This window comes from Leucopleurus acutus (assembly GCF_964270905.1).
Source record: "Leucopleurus acutus genome assembly, chromosome: 2".
NCBI lineage: Eukaryota > Metazoa > Chordata > Mammalia > Artiodactyla > Delphinidae > Leucopleurus > Leucopleurus acutus.
The window spans coordinates 26047717-26062801 of record NC_139143.1 but is presented as its reverse complement, the minus strand read 5'-3'; the positions used below and the strand labels follow the sequence as shown (position 1 = coordinate 26062801).

Below are 15085 nucleotides of genomic sequence, written 5' to 3'. Positions count from 1 at the left end.
GATGCAGACACAGGCGTGAGGACAAACCCCTCTCATCTGGCAAAATAAACTCAACACAGGGCATGGGAAGCAAAGAGTCTCCCTCAGCCTTTGGGATCAGGGGAGTCTCCAGAGATGAAGTGACATTTGGCAGCAGGTAAGATGATGACGTAAGCAGAAGCCTCTTAAAAGCAAGGCAGGAAGAATGTTGGGACAAGTATAGGAATGGAAAGACATGAGCCATTCCTCCAGACCACTTTTTAAAGAGCCTAGAGACACCATCTGTAAACTCCTGGACCTCGTTATCACCCCTCAGGGCACTGGCCCCACGCAGCACCTGCAAAGTCCCCAGAGGAGTCCCTTCTAGAAAGTTCTGCTTTCTGTTGCTGATAGAGTGAGTGCTCGGGCCTATGTCTGTGTGTCCCCAGTAATAATCAGGAATATGAATACATTTTCCTTCATCACTACCGTGTGCAGATAGGAGTTAAGAGACAATGGCAATAAAGTGGGTGCAACTCCTTGGCAAGAGAAACCTTGTACATATTACAAACCCAGAGATCTTCAATACAAGTTCACGGCTGGGGAACTGCTCTTTGTTGTGGGGATCGCCTGGTGCAGAAACTTGCAGAGAAGGGCCGGGTGTGCAGCTAGCATGCCGAATCACCGATCTCAGAGCTGTGCTCTCTCCATCCCTTCCTCTCATTTCTATTCCCAGGTCTCATTATGTGCAATGTCATATGCACACACGCAGACACACAGGAATACCCCATCACGGCCAGGACGGCGGTGCCAGGGGAGGTGTTTTGCATGAATTCCATCCTTGGGGTTGGAAGCACTTGCTCAGCTGTCAACTACAGATAGCCTCTTGTAGAAGATGATGTTAATTAGTTTGCCATTTAAAACACGGGGAAAAAAACCCCACTGCCCACAACAAGCCACGTAGGGGCCTGAAGCCCTACCCTGACAGCCAAAGTGAAGCACGGCCCGCTAATGCAGCCTTAATTCACTTTGTTGGCAGAGAAAGCAAGCTCACCATGCTGCTGCGGGAGTCCCTGGGGAACGTGAACTGCCGCACGACCATGATCGCTCACATCTCGGCCGCCGCCGGGAACTATGCCGAAACCCTGTCCACCATCCAGATTGCCTCGAGAGTGTTGAGGATGAAGAAAAAGAAAACGAAGGTAAGGAGCTTGCAGAGGGTGCAGGTGGCTGAAGGAGCTTTCGTAGCCCTGTCCTGGAACTGAGTCAGAAAGGGCCAAATCAATATTTCGAATCCCCCAGCACCAGGGGTGTGGTGAGCGTGGCTGGCTGCCGCTGGCCCGGCTCAGCAACCACCCCGGGGCAGGAACCCCTTCTGGCCGATACTGAAGTCACTTCCCCTCCGCACCGCTGGTGCTTTCCTCGGTCATCCAGCCTGGACCCCTAACGGGGAGTACTTGGTCCACTTTAGATAGTTTAAATGGATTGCTGCTTTGAAAATTTTGAGAGGGACGGGAACTATTCATAGTTTATCTCTTGCCTACCTTGGTCCTTCAACTGACTGACCCCTCCTCGCTCAGGTGGCCCTACTGCCCTTGCATTTCCAGGAGGCATTCTCGGGCTGCTGGGTGTTGTCATGTTAATTCAGTGGTTTCTGGTTGATGCAGAGTCTGCTAGAAACCACTGGGCTCGTTTTCTCGGGCCGAGGCAAAGCCAGGACAGTGGTGGTGTGACAAGAACGTTTGAGAAAATCATCATGATTGTGGTCACTCTGGTCCATAGCCAGCTGGTGATTTGCGGGGGGCGTTCCCCCTCCTTTTTGTATCTTTCTTTTTTTTTTTTTTGGTCAAAAACACATCTTTCCAGTGTTCCGTGGCACAAGTTGTCACAAATGGTTTGGGTGTGCAAATTGGTGACCCCTCCTCCGTCCTTAGGCAGTCGGATGGGACCTGGGCGGGTCACCCCATTTCATGAGCAGCCTCTGCTTCCCCGGTGCGCCTCACAGGGGGTTATCCTTCGAGTATGAGGCCGTGACGTGCATAGCTTGGGTGACTGGCTTGGCACACTCCGGGTGACAGCCCAGAAGCAGGGAGGCCCACTGGGGTCTGGATGGCCTATATGGAGACAGTGGCCTCCACCAGTTGCCCCACAAAGTCAGGGTCCCTGGGAGGGCTGTCTTAGAAGGGTGGCCCACACTAACGGTTCCCCTCTCACTCACAGTACACGTCGAGCTCCTCCGGGGGAGAGAGCTCCTGTGAGGAAGGCAGAATGCGCAGGCCCACCCAGCTGAGACCCTTCCACGCCAGGGCCGCCGTGGAGTCGGACTTCCCAATCCCTCAGCTGTCTAGCGACCCCGACTACTCCTCCAGCAGCGAGCAGTCCTGCGACACGGTCATCTACATTGGGCCAAATGGCACGGCCCTCTCTGACAAGGAGCTCACCGACAACGAGGGGCCTCCAGATTTTGTCCCTATCGTGCCAGCCCTGCAGAAGGTGGCCAGGGGTGACAGCCGGTCCACGGAGGCCGGAGAGGCCGCGGCCAGCAAATCGGAAAGGGACTGCTTGAAGTGCAACACGTTCGCCGAGCTGCAGGAGAGGCTAGATTGCATTGACGGCAGTGAGGAGTCCAGCACGTTCCCTTTCGAAGAGCTGCCGGCCCAGTTTGGGGCACAGCAAGGAAGCAAGAGTGTCCCGCTAAGCCAGGCAGCTGGGGCAAGCCCACTCTGTGAGTCTGATAAGGAAGATGATGGGCCAGATAGCCAGCTGACAGCCAGAGAAGGCAGTGAGCCCCCGGGCTCTAAGGTGCAGGGGAATCACTCCCCTGTCCCCGTTGCGTGGCTCACCAACAGCCCCACCCCTGCCTCACCCAGAAGCATCCCGGGCAGCGGCAGCCAGCACGGTTCTTCCCAGCTCGTGCAGAGCCCCAGCCTCCAGAGCAGCCGGGAAAGCCTGAACTCCTGTGGCTTTGTAGAAGGCAAGCCCAGGCCTATGGGCTCCCCCAGGCTGGGCATCGCCAGCCTGTCCAAGACCTCAGAGTACAAGCCGGCCAGCTCTCCTTCCCAGAGGTGCAAAGTCTACACCCAGAAGGGTGTCCTGCCTTCTCCTGCCCCCCTGCCCACCTTCAGCAAGGATGCGGGCGTGGTATCTAGTGAGTCCCTGCTGCAGCCCGAGGTACGTACCCCCCCGGTCGGAATGAGCCCCCAGGTTTTGAAGAAATCCATGTCTACTGGGAGTGAAGGTTTCCCAGAAACCCCTGTGGACGCCGAACATCAGGCAGCCCCTTCTGCAGATGCCAAGAAGGAGATACGCAGCACCACGATGGTGACAGTGCAGCAGCCCCTGGAGCTGAACGGTGAGGACGAGCTGGTGTTCACGCTGGTGGAGGAGCTGACCATCAGCGGGGTCCTGGGCGGCGGCCGCCCCACCAGCATCATCAGCTTCAACAGCGACTGCTCGGTGCAGGCCTTGGCCTCGGGCTCCAGGCCCGTCAGCATCATCGGCAGCGTCAGCGAGGACCTCGAGTGCTACTCAAACGTGGCTCCTGTCTCCGAGGTCAGCATCACGCAGTTCTTGCCCCTCCCGAAACTGAACCTGGATGAGAAGGCCCGGGACACAGGGAGCAGGCGTTCCTCCATCAGCTCCTGGCTGAGTGAGATGAGCACAGGCAGTGACGGCGAGCCGCCCTGCCACAGTTTCATAGCCCAGACGTGTTTCGGGCATGGGGAAGCAATGGCAGACCCTCCGGCCTCGGAGTTCGTCAGCGGCATGCAGAACACCGCTGTGGTGTGCCGAGAGAAGCCCAAGGAGGGCCCCGACAGTTTGCTCCTCTTGTCAGAAATGGGGGACGACTCCTTCAACAAAGCAACCCCCGTCAAAGGCTGCAAGATATCCACGCTGGGCAAAGCCATGGTCACCATCTCGAATACGGCCAGCCTGAGCAACTGCGAAGGGTACATCCCCATGAAGACCAACATCACGGTTTACCCCTGCATCGCCGTGAGCCCCCGGAATGTCCAAGAGCCCGAGGCGTCCCTTGCCACCGTCAGCTCAGTCCCCAAAGCAGCCCGGTCTCAGGAGAGCAAGGAAAGTAGTGCAAAGAAAGAGATGACATTTGAGGACCCCTGGCTGAAACGAGAAGAGGAGGTAAAGAAAGAGAATGCCTATCCCCACGAAGCAGGGATGAGGCACGAGACTGCCCCAGGCCCCCCAAAGCCTGAGGCCAGAGCCGAACAGGACAGGAAGGCCAGCCCCAGCGACGGGCTCAGCAGCAGCAGCGGTGAGGTATCTGCCTCCCCTGTGGCCGACAACTTCAGGAGGGTTGTGGACGGCTGTGAGACGGCCCTGCCCAGTGTGGCTGCCCAGAGCCCTGTGCACCTCAACAAAAGCCTGAAGTCGAGCAGCCTTCCCAGGGCTTTTCAGAAAGCCAGCCGGCAGGAGGAAACGGACAGCCTCTTCTCTCACTGCCCTGCCGAGACCAACGGCATCGGCCCGGCTTCCAGCACCCAGCCCTCCAAGGCCACCCTGGAGAGGAAGGTGGCGTCACCCAAGCACTGTGTCCTGGCTCGGCCCAAAGGCACTCCCCCGCTGCCCCCTGTCCGAAAGTCCAGCTTGGACCAGAAGAACCGGGCCAGCCCCCAGCACAGTGCCTGCAGCAGCAACTCCAGCAGCCCCTTGAACCAGCCGGCGCCCTTCTCCGCCAGCTTCCCAGACGAGCCTAGCGGCAAGACGAAGGATGCCGGCAGCTGCAGCAGCAAGCTCTTCGGTGCCAAACTGGAGCAGCTGGCCAGCAGGACCAACTCTCTCGGCAGGACAACAGTCAGCCACTACGAATGCCTCTCTCTGGAGAGGGCCGAGAGCCTGTCCTCCGTGAGCTCCAGGCTGCACGCGGGGAAGGACAGCACCATGCCCCGCACGGGGAGGAGCCCGGGCCGCAGCGCCGGGGCCTCGCCCACCAACCCGAGCCCCGGGCAGTCGGCCGGGGCCTCGCCCAAGGCCAGCCAGTCCAAGATCTCCGCCGTGAGCAAGCTGCTCCTGGCCAGCCCCAAGGCCCGCAGCCTGTCCACCTCCACCACCAAGACCCTGAGCTTCTCCACCAAGTCCCTGCCGCAGGCGGTGGGCCAGAGCTGCGGCCCGCCCCCCGGCGGGAAGCACATGTCCTGGTCCACCCAATCGCTGAGCCGGAGCCGGGGCTCGGGCCTGGCGTCCAAGCTGCCGCTGCGGGCGGTGAACGGGCGCATCTCGGAGCTGCTGCAGGGCGGCGCGGGGCCCCGGGGGCCGCCGGGGCGCGCGGGGCCCGAGGCGGAGGAGCGCGCGGCCACCGCCGACGAGCGCCCGCCACCCGCCGTCCCGCTGCCCTCGCCCTACAGCAAGATCACGCCGCCGCGCAGGCCCCACCGCTGCAGCAGCGGCCACGGCAGCGACAACAGCAGCGTGCTGAGTGGGGAGCTGCCGCCTGCCATGGGCAAGACGGCGCTCTTCTACCACAGCGGCGGCAGCAGCGGCTACGAGAGCATGATGCGCGACAGCGAGGCCACCGGCAGCGCGTCGTCCGCCCAGGACTCCATGAGCGAGAACAGCAGCTCAGTGGGCGGGCGCTGCCGCAGCCTCAAAGCCCCGAAGAAGCGCGCCAACTCAGGTAGGCTCGGGCCCGGGCATCGACGGGCGGAGGGCGGGGCCCCAGGACTCGGGGGTGGGCGCCCCTGTCCCCAGCCGCCTGTCACCTGCTGGGGACAGAGCCATGGAGGGCTTCACTGTCACACCACAGGCAAGTGCAGACTCCGGAATGTTCCGGTCCAAATGTAGGGACTGTGGTCAATGCACATCATAAGCCATTTGTTTGCCTCAAATCAAAGAAGCCAACCTCAAGGGACCCATGCAGTCATGTTGTAATTCTAGACGTTGTGATGGAGATCACCCCATTCACCCACCCCATCACAGATCGTGAAATACGATGAGGAGGTTAGCCTCCCAGCATGTTCAGGAGTCATTATGGCTGTCAGAATTTCGATGTCTTTATTTCCCAGGCAGTGTATGCATCAGGCTTTGATCCATTTTGACGGTGCTCTACTTCAGACCCTCAGCCCTGAATCTCAGCCGCAGACCTGGGAGCAGAACCCCCTGTATAAGACAAGTGGAGAACAGAAATCCATTCAGTATAACGTGACAGCTGTTGGGTCCTATTTTCAGGGTCAAGGGCATTCAAATGTATTGATAGCAGTTACTAAAAATAGCAAAGAAGTGTACCTAAGCCAGAGCCTTTGACAACAACAACAAAAAAATCTGGCCTTCCCCGTACTCGGTTGTTAAACCTTATTATTACAATCTACCCAGCCTTGGTCTTCAAAGTCCAGATTATTGTGTGACGTTTGCCATGTGCTCACATGAGTTTGAGTGTTACAGAGTGCTTTCACGTACTCTAATTTAGCATCTTGAATCTACCAATCCAGTTTATTCTTACAATAGCTTTACCCTTTTTTTGACTTGTATGGTTTGGTTTGGCTGTTACACTGGAGTAAAGAGGAAGAAAAACTAACCACTTGGAGAGTGGACCGCAGGCTCTACACGTGTCCTTGCTTGCTGCTACCTCCTTTTGTAAATGCTGTTCTCGAGGGTCCCTTGTTAGGTTAGGCTGTTTGTATAAAATCAAAGCACCAGTCTGGGTGCCAGAGATGGGATTTAATAGAGAGTGCCGAGGGCGTCGCACTGCTGTGAGCAGCTGCCGTAGATCCCAGGCTCCATAATGGATACGGCAGTGGAGATATGCTCCTTGCAGGCTGCGTGACCTTGTCTCGCTTATTTACGATTATTATTAAGAAAAATGTTGGCTGTCAGACATGATCAGCATAAATCAAAAGCAACTTCTTTAAGAGAAGCCATAAAACTCCTCAAAGGAAACTCCTAGCTCGATGGCATGATTTTACAATTACTAGAGACATTTGGAACTGCAGAGGAGACAGGCAATTATCTGTTAGTGGAGGTTGCTTTAATGCTTTGGTTATTTCCTTAGTGAAAATGAACTAGAAATATACTGCCAGGAAGAGAACCTTGAGTTTTTTGAGTGCTTTGTAGTACAGGTAACAGTGGAAACAGCCGAACATCATGAATGTTCACCTTTCCAGTCCCATTCCTGGAGATTCCATGTCGGTGGAGAGTGCGCAGAATTCGACCTGGTGCAGTGGGATGATTGATCTAGAAAGCAGGAGACTTGGGGTCTTGGGCTGTGTGACGTTTGGGGAATAACTATACTCTCTGGGCTTCAGTTTTCTCACATCAAAGTAAAATGAAAGGGTTGGTAGAGAACCACCATGGTATCTCTGATGCTCACGTTGTAGAAGTTGGTGCAAATAATATAAAGAATATTGGTGGTAATATGACTTCCTTTCCATATGACGATCCGTAGTCAGTGGGATTTATTTTTATTTCCTTTCCTTTTTAAAATTTTTATTTATTTTACATTTTTATTGGAGTATAATTGCTTTACAATGGTGTGTTAGTTTCTGCTTTATAACAAAGTGAATCAGTTATATATATACATATGTTCCCATAACTCTTCCCTCTTGCGTCTCCCTCCCTCCCACCCTCCCTATCCCACCCCTCTAGGTGGTCACAAACCACCTAGCTGATCTCCCTGTGCTATGTGGCTGCTTCCCACTAGCTATCTATTTTACGTTTGGTAGTGTATATATGTCCATGCCACTCCCTCACGTCGTCCCGGCTTACCCTTCCCTCTTCCCGTATCCTCAGGTCCATTCTCTAGTAGGTCTGTGTCTTTATTCCCATCTTGCCCCTAGGTTCTTCATGATCTTTTTTTTCTTTTTTCCTTAGACTCCATATATATGTGTCAGCATACGGTATTTGTTTTTCTCTTTCTGACTTACTTCACTCTGTATGACAGAGTCTAGGTCCATCCACCTCACTACAAATAACTCAATTTTGTTTCTTTTTATGGCTGAGTAATATTGCATTGTATATATGTGCCACATCTTCTTTATCCATTCATCTGTTGATGGATTAAAGACCTAAATGTAAGGCCAGACACTATCAAACTCTTAGAGGAAAACATAGGCAGAACACTCTATGACATAAATCACAGCAAGATCCTTTTTGACCCATCTCCTAGAGAAATGGAAACAAAAATAAACAAATGGGACCTAAGAAACTTAAAAGCTTTTGCACAGCAAGGAAACCATAAACAAGACCAAAAGACAACCCTCAGAATGGGAGAAAATATTTGCAAATGAAGCAACTGACAAAGGATTAATCTCCAAAATTTACAAGCAGCTCATGAAGCTCAATATCAAAAAAACAAACAACCCAATCCAAAAATGGGCAGAAGACCTAAAAAGACATTTCTCCAAAGAAGATATACAGATTGCCAACAAACACATGAAAGAATGCTCAACATTATTAATCATTAGAGAAATGCACATCAAAACTACAATGAGGTATCACCTCACACTGGTCAGAATGGCCATCTTCAAAAAATCTAGAAACAATAAATGCTGGAGAGGGTGTGGAGAAAAGGGAACACTGTTGCACTGTTGGTGGGAATGTAAATTGATACAGCCACTATGGAGAACAGTATGGAGGTTCCTTAAAAAGCTAAAAATAGAACTACCATACGACCCAGCAATCCTACTACTGGACATATACCCTGAGAAAACCATAATTCAGAAAGAGTCATGTAGGGCTTCCCTGGTGGTGCAGCAGTTGAGAGTCTGCCTGCCGATGCAGGGGACACGGGTTCGTGCCCCGGTCCGGGAAGATCCCACATGCCGTGGAGCGGCTGGGCCCGTGAGCCATGGCCGCTGAGCCTGTGCGTCCGGAGCCTGTGCTCTGCAACGGGAGAGGCCACAACAGTGAGAGGCCCGCATACTGCAAAAAAAAAAAAAAAAGTCATGTACCACAGTGTTCACTGCAGCTCTATTTACAATAGCCGGGACATGGAAGCAACTTACGTGTCCATCAGCTGATGAAGGGATTTAGTTTTAAGTTGTTAAATATTGATCAGGCCTCTTCTATGCAGTTAGAGCTTGGTGATATGGAAGTTGCAAGTGTGGCTGGGGAGGAGCAGGCAGCGTAGAAGACAAGGCCACTGTAAGAAGTGCGTAATCTCACTGGCGAGCAAGGATGAAGAGTGTGGAACAGGGAACAGTGAACCGTGAACCAAGGTGCCTTGCCAAGTGCTGACTGAGGTTGTGAGAGCTAAGGGTAAGAAGTATTTAGACAAAGAGGGCCCAGAACATTGAAGAAGGCTACAGGGAAACATTGGGATTGGGCCAGGCCTTAAAGGATGCTGGGACAAAGCGGGTAAAGGGCGTTGTAGGCTGAGGCAGTGATGGGAACACAAGCTTGAGGCAGTAAGAGCATGGTTTACGGATAAAGAGTGGGGTTAACTCAACAAGGGGGATATTCTTAATGGATGTAATAACGGACAGAAAATGTAAGCCCAGATCAAGTTATTCCTTGAACATCTGGCCACTGTGATAAGAATTACTGCAGTTGGCAACGGGGAGTCATTATAGGTTCCTGGCTGAGAGTGTCATAAGGTGACAGAAGCTGTGGGTTGCTTTCTGTAGATGGATTTTCATCAATCCTTCCACCGTTCCTTGCCAGCTCCCCCGTGGTAGGTACACAAATGTATACGTGTAGCCATTAGCCATGAAGTAGAGTGATGACAGCCAGATCAGGTGGGGAGCGAATGTCCACCCTGTCCAGAGGGCATTCAGTTGCCAAGAGGATGGAAATCGGGGATGGGCAGTTTATGGCGTAGTTGCATCAGCTTGGCCGCCCCTGAGGCCCCATCCTTTCAGTGATTGATAGCTCTTTGGTATCATGTATCATGTGGGCTCTCCCAGACACTCTCTCTCTTCTTCCTCATGTTCCTGACACTTCACCCCAAACCTGGTGTGTTACCCCCTTGGCTTCTCTCTTTTTTTTTTTTTTCCTTCTCTCTCAGGCTGGCTGGGGAAATATGAAAATTAGATCAGCACCTTGGTCTGAGTGAAGTTCATTGCCACTGTAGCAGGCCTGGGTGTGGTGTGACACAGCACCCAGAAAGCCCAGGAGAGACACCAGCCAGGGAGTGTGTCGGTTCTGAGATGCACCCAGGGGTTGACCTGCCTGGACGTGAGCTCCTGAGAGCCCTGTTCGGCACTTGACTCAGCCTGTTGGGTCCGCAGTGCTGGGCTGGTCCAGGTTACCATGAATCAGTTGGACACCATTGATTGATGCGTTGGTTGGTTGGTTGGCTGACCGTGTGGTCCTACAAGTTAACTGAGTTCTTTTCTATGTACTTCTCATATCTCGCCCTGCTGGTGACCTGTGTTTTAAACATTAAGCCTATCCTCTATTTTCTTTCCCACTCTAAGCACCAAACACTGTGCCTTCCCTTCTCTGAGTGCCGAGTAAACGTTACTGACCGAGGGGTTGCCGGGTTCAGTTAGCAGATCCACTGCACCAAAACCTGTGACTAGTTACTGCTCCAAAGGGCCTAGAGCGCCACGGTTCACTCTGTCTGTACCCCTCAGCTTGTTCGGTTCTCAGGTGCCATCTTATTTTGTTTTAATGAATTCAGGAAACACAGTGGTTCCTGGCTTAATGAAAACGGGGATAAGGCAAACAGCATCTTGGCACCTGTCAGATTTCTAGAGTGTTTCTAAGAGACTCTACCTAGAAACAGATGAGAAAGGGTTCCAAATGAGATAGCTTTTTGACTATAAGTTGGGAACTACTAGAAAAGTAATTGGCTCGCTAAGACACCGAGGAAGCCCCTTAGAGTGGAGAGTGGGTGGAGGCAGGTACGGGGCTGAGAGGCCTAGAGCAAGTGTGTGAGGGGCCTGGGCTCTGCAGCCGGGCCCCTCGCCATCTCCCGTCCAGCCTGGGAAGGGTTCACTCTTCAATTCAAGCTTGCAGCAGCCAGTGCAGCCCCATCCTCATTCATCTGGGAGGCCACGGAGCTGACCCTTGCCAGCCAGTAAATCCACACACGCTGATCTTTCCCCTCCCCCCTCCCCTCCCCTCCCCTCCCCTCCCCCTCCCCTCCCCTCCCCTCCCCCTCCCCTCCCCCTCCCCTCCCCCTCCCCTCCCCCTCCCCTCCCCCTCCCCTCCCCCTCCCCTCCCCCCTCCCCCTCCCCTCCCCCCTCCCCCTCCCCTCCCCCCTCCCCCTCCCCTCCCCCCTCCCCCTCCCCTCCCCCTCCCCCTCCCCTCCCCCCTCCCCCTCCCCTCCCCCCTCCCCCCTCCCCTCCCCTCCCCCCTCCCCCTCCCCTCCCCCTCCCCCTCCCCCTCCCCCCTCCCCCTCCCCCCTCCTCGTTGCGGATGCCCATGGGTCCTCCTGGCATTCGTGCTTACTGCTTTTTGACTCATTATCTTTCTAGTGCCTGTACCCTGAGTCGGAATGAAGACGGAGGGTGACAGAGGGAAAGCTGGTGACGGCGGGTTCTCAGGGGTGGGCGTTGGGGATGGACATCAGCTTGTTCCCTGAGGAGTGTCGTGAGTCCTCAGCGCTCAGAATGCCCATGTTTCCTGACATTTGACCTAAGAAGCAGCATCTTCAGACTCAGTGTGGACACTTTTTTAAAAAAATGTTTTTGGAGTAGAGTTGCTTTACAATGTTGTGTTAGCTTCTGCTGTACAGTAAAGTGAATCAGCTATAGGTATCATATATCCCCTCTGTTTTAGATTTCCTTCCCATTTAGGTCACCACAGAGCTTTGAGTAGAGTTCCCTGTGCTATACGGTAGGTTCTCATTAGTTACCATTTTATACATAGTGGTGTATATATGTCGAATGTGGACACTTTTATCTGCACTCAGTGATGATAAAAATGGAAGGCCCAACATCAGACTCCTCACTGGGGCCATCAGTGCTGCGGAGGGTAGAGTGGGGCGTGACAGGCCGGGGGCCCCTCCTGCCGCACGCAGGTGGCAGCCACGCCTGGATGGGGAGGGGAGAGGGTGGGCTCAGGTCAAATTGGGGCCATTTCATGCAGCAAAGCTATTGGCATTTATCAGCTTAAGTGCTTTGTTCTTTTTTTGCACACTTGACGTCTCCATGTCCAGACTGAGTGCCGGGCTGATGAGCAGGGAGTGATAGAGAAGAAAAAGGAATCCTGACCCACTGGCATCAGGACGTGTGATCCCAAACCAGACAGCTGCATCTGACGGGGTCCCGCACCACTGTTGCCCGACTAAGGCGCTTCCCCGCAGCTTCCTTACAGTGGACACGTCCCTGACCTTCCAGCAACCTGGAAGGAAGTGGTCATTGACAGGGACTAGGTTCAGCAGAAAGCTGGAAGCATCTGCTTGAGAGGTGGAGAGGGGGGAGCATGCTGAAAATCCAAGAAATCATATTTCTGTGGGGACCCAGGCAAAGGCCCTGTGGTCAGTTCTCTCCTAGTGATGACGTGGCATTTGGGCACCGTTGTTTCCTGTGCCCTTTCCAGCAGTGTGAGGGCGCCACCCCTCCCTCTGAAACTTCCTTCACAGCATTAAACTCCATTTCCTCTGGTATGACCACATTCCCCTGCCCCTGCCCTCAGCTTTCCCCATCACACCCAAGTAAGGCTCCCAGTGTACCTGTGGAGGAGACGAGAGGGGAGGGGAGGCTCCTCAGTGGTGGGTGCAAGACCTGGACGATATCAATTCATTCATGGAATTGATTTACCAGTGACCAAATTCAGAACGCTCAGAAAATGCAAGATAACCGTTCACTACATGCGGGAGAAACCCCCAGACTGCAACTCACCCGACACTGGGCACTCACTTCCCAGCCTGGCAGGGATTGATTGACGTGGTGAGGAAGTTGAGAAGATTGCAAAAAAGCATGGAAAGAAGGCAATGGGAATTAGATTGTCTTCAGGGTATTTCTATTAAGCTACGAATAGCCCAGTGAAATGTCATTCTCCATTCAGGCTTCTTTACTTCTCTTTCCCCAATCGGGGTGATCTCATAGGTCGTCCTGGAGTGGTTTGGAAGGAGATAGTGACCCTTATTCCTGATATTTTCCCATCTGATCACATCCCATCTGTGGCAACCAGACTCCTAGGTAGCCCGCAATGGTCCCTGCCTCCTGGCATTCACTGTTGCTTCGTCCCCTCCCATACTATACTAGGGTTGGTCTCTGCGTGCAGTAGAATAAGGCGGTGAATCACTTCAATAGAAGTGAGTGATGGTATGTCACTTTCAAGATTAGGCTGTGAAAGACGCGGTAGCTGCTCTTTTCCCACTCTGGGTAAACCAGCTGCTATGCCATAAGTAGCCCTGTGGAGAGGCCCACCGGACAATGAACTGAAACTCCGGCCAACGGCCACATGAGTGAGCTTAGAAGTGGATGCTGCAGCCCTAGTCAAGCCTTCAGATGATGGCAGCGCCATCTGACACTTTGACTGCAGCTCACGAGAGACCCTGAGCCAGAACCGCCCAGTTAAATAAGCTGCTCCCAGCTCCCTGCCTCACAGGAATGTAACTGCTGGGTTTAGGCTAATTTGTTACACGGTGATAGGTAACTGATACACCACCAATCCCATGACCCTCCTCAGTTCCTCCCCTATTTCTCACGTAACCAGATCCTTAGAAGAGTCATCCCAGAAATGTCTGAACACGTGCACCCAGTGGATTAAACGACTGAGATGCCCATACATGACTGACCTCGCTTTTAGAGGGGTTGTTGCTCCCTGACTTGTCCTCGGGGTCAGGGGAGGTAAGGGGGAGGACCAGTCACCCTTCCTAGGGGCTGAGTACACATTAGCCAACTGAGGGAAAAGGGCCTACTGGGAGCCCCATCACGAGTGTTTGCTGCCTGGTGGCCAGGCCCAGTCTCCACCTGAAAGATGCTCAGACTCTCCCTGCCTCCGAGGGCTGGACATCCTCCCACTGATGCAGTGTTCCTCGGCCTCCCTACATGTTCTGCAGCAGCCCCATCTGACAGAGGCTGGAGCTGAGCCCACAAAGGCAGAGCCGTTTGCTCAGCGTCAGCTAGCTTGATCAGGCCGACTTAAAAAACCCAAAACTATCGGCTGGCTTATTTCCATTGTCAAGGAGACAGATATTTACTTTGCTTCAGTGGTTGACACTTCCCAGTTTTCTAAGTCAGTGTGTGTGAGTGTGTGCGCGCGCACGCGCATGTGCTCGTGCATGCGGGCATGCACGAGATAAAGATCTGGGCCCAAAAAAGGAGGCTGTAGGACAGAGTATGCTTTGTAGAGAAAATTAACCATCAATATGTACTTAGAGTCCCTCGTCGTCTCCTGAAGGAAAGCCCACCAACCCACACTCTGAACGGTCACGCGCTACCCAATCACCACCACGCCTGGAGCTGCAGGTGGTGGCTTTCCACATTCCTAGCTCCCTGGCGTGGTGAGAAGGTCGTCCTGTGCCTTGGCCCCCTGATGATATACCGAAGAGTTCTGGCTCTTTTTCTCTCTGAGCTTGTGGTACTTTAAGCTTTCTTTAGCAGTCAGTGGATCTCTCAAAGTTGGAGGAAAGTACACTGTCTTTCTTTCTGGAAGGGTCATCAGGCCACACAGGCCATGGTGGCCTGACACTCAACAGGCAGAACCCACTGGAATTGGGGGGAGGAGGATGGAGGGAGAGTGGTGCAGAGAGGGCATGAACTCCTCCGGGGTTCCCTGAGCACCATGGGCGTGGTGCTGTAAGGACCCGTGCTTCCCCCAACAGTAGCCCACTAGCGATGCAGCCCGTCTCCCAGGGCCTCCAGAAGAACCACCAGACTGTGCATCCTTTGCGTTCTCGGCGTTCCTCGGCCTCCCTACGTGTTGTGCAGCAGCCCCATCTGCCTGCTGCTGCATCGTGGCGTGTAAGCTCTCTTGCTCTCCCTCACTCTCACTGGAGTCTGACTGGGTGGAGCCCACTCTATTTAAAAGCAGAATCAGCCCAGACTCTAAGTGCAGGTAGCCACGGCTTCAGGCAGACTCAACCTTCTTTCCTCGGACTCAGGAGGGACCACATATCCATCCTGAGTTAAATGAGATCGGGCTCCCTTCAGCGTCAAGAGAAACCGGTTGCGATGGCGTCACGTTTCCCAACCATCCTCCTTCCAGGAGAAAGCAAGCCTCCTAGATGCCCCTTACTAGAGGCGGGAGCTGCCAGGTGGGTGTGCCTCAGGGGATG

At 53.8% G+C, this 15085-nt stretch overlaps 1 protein-coding gene across 1 annotated transcript in view; it reads left to right on the top strand.

The window, feature by feature from the left end:
• Positions 1 to 15085, top strand: part of KIF26B (kinesin family member 26B) — a gene marked incomplete at both ends in the record, with an annotated part of 493633 nt that overhangs the window by 468569 nt on the left and 9979 nt on the right. The window contains 2 exons of the mRNA XM_082833473.1: positions 998 to 1160; positions 2179 to 5593. Of these exons, the coding sequence (XP_082689599.1) occupies positions 998 to 1160; positions 2179 to 5593 (3578 nt within the window). The remainder of the gene's footprint in view (positions 1 to 997; positions 1161 to 2178; positions 5594 to 15085) is intronic.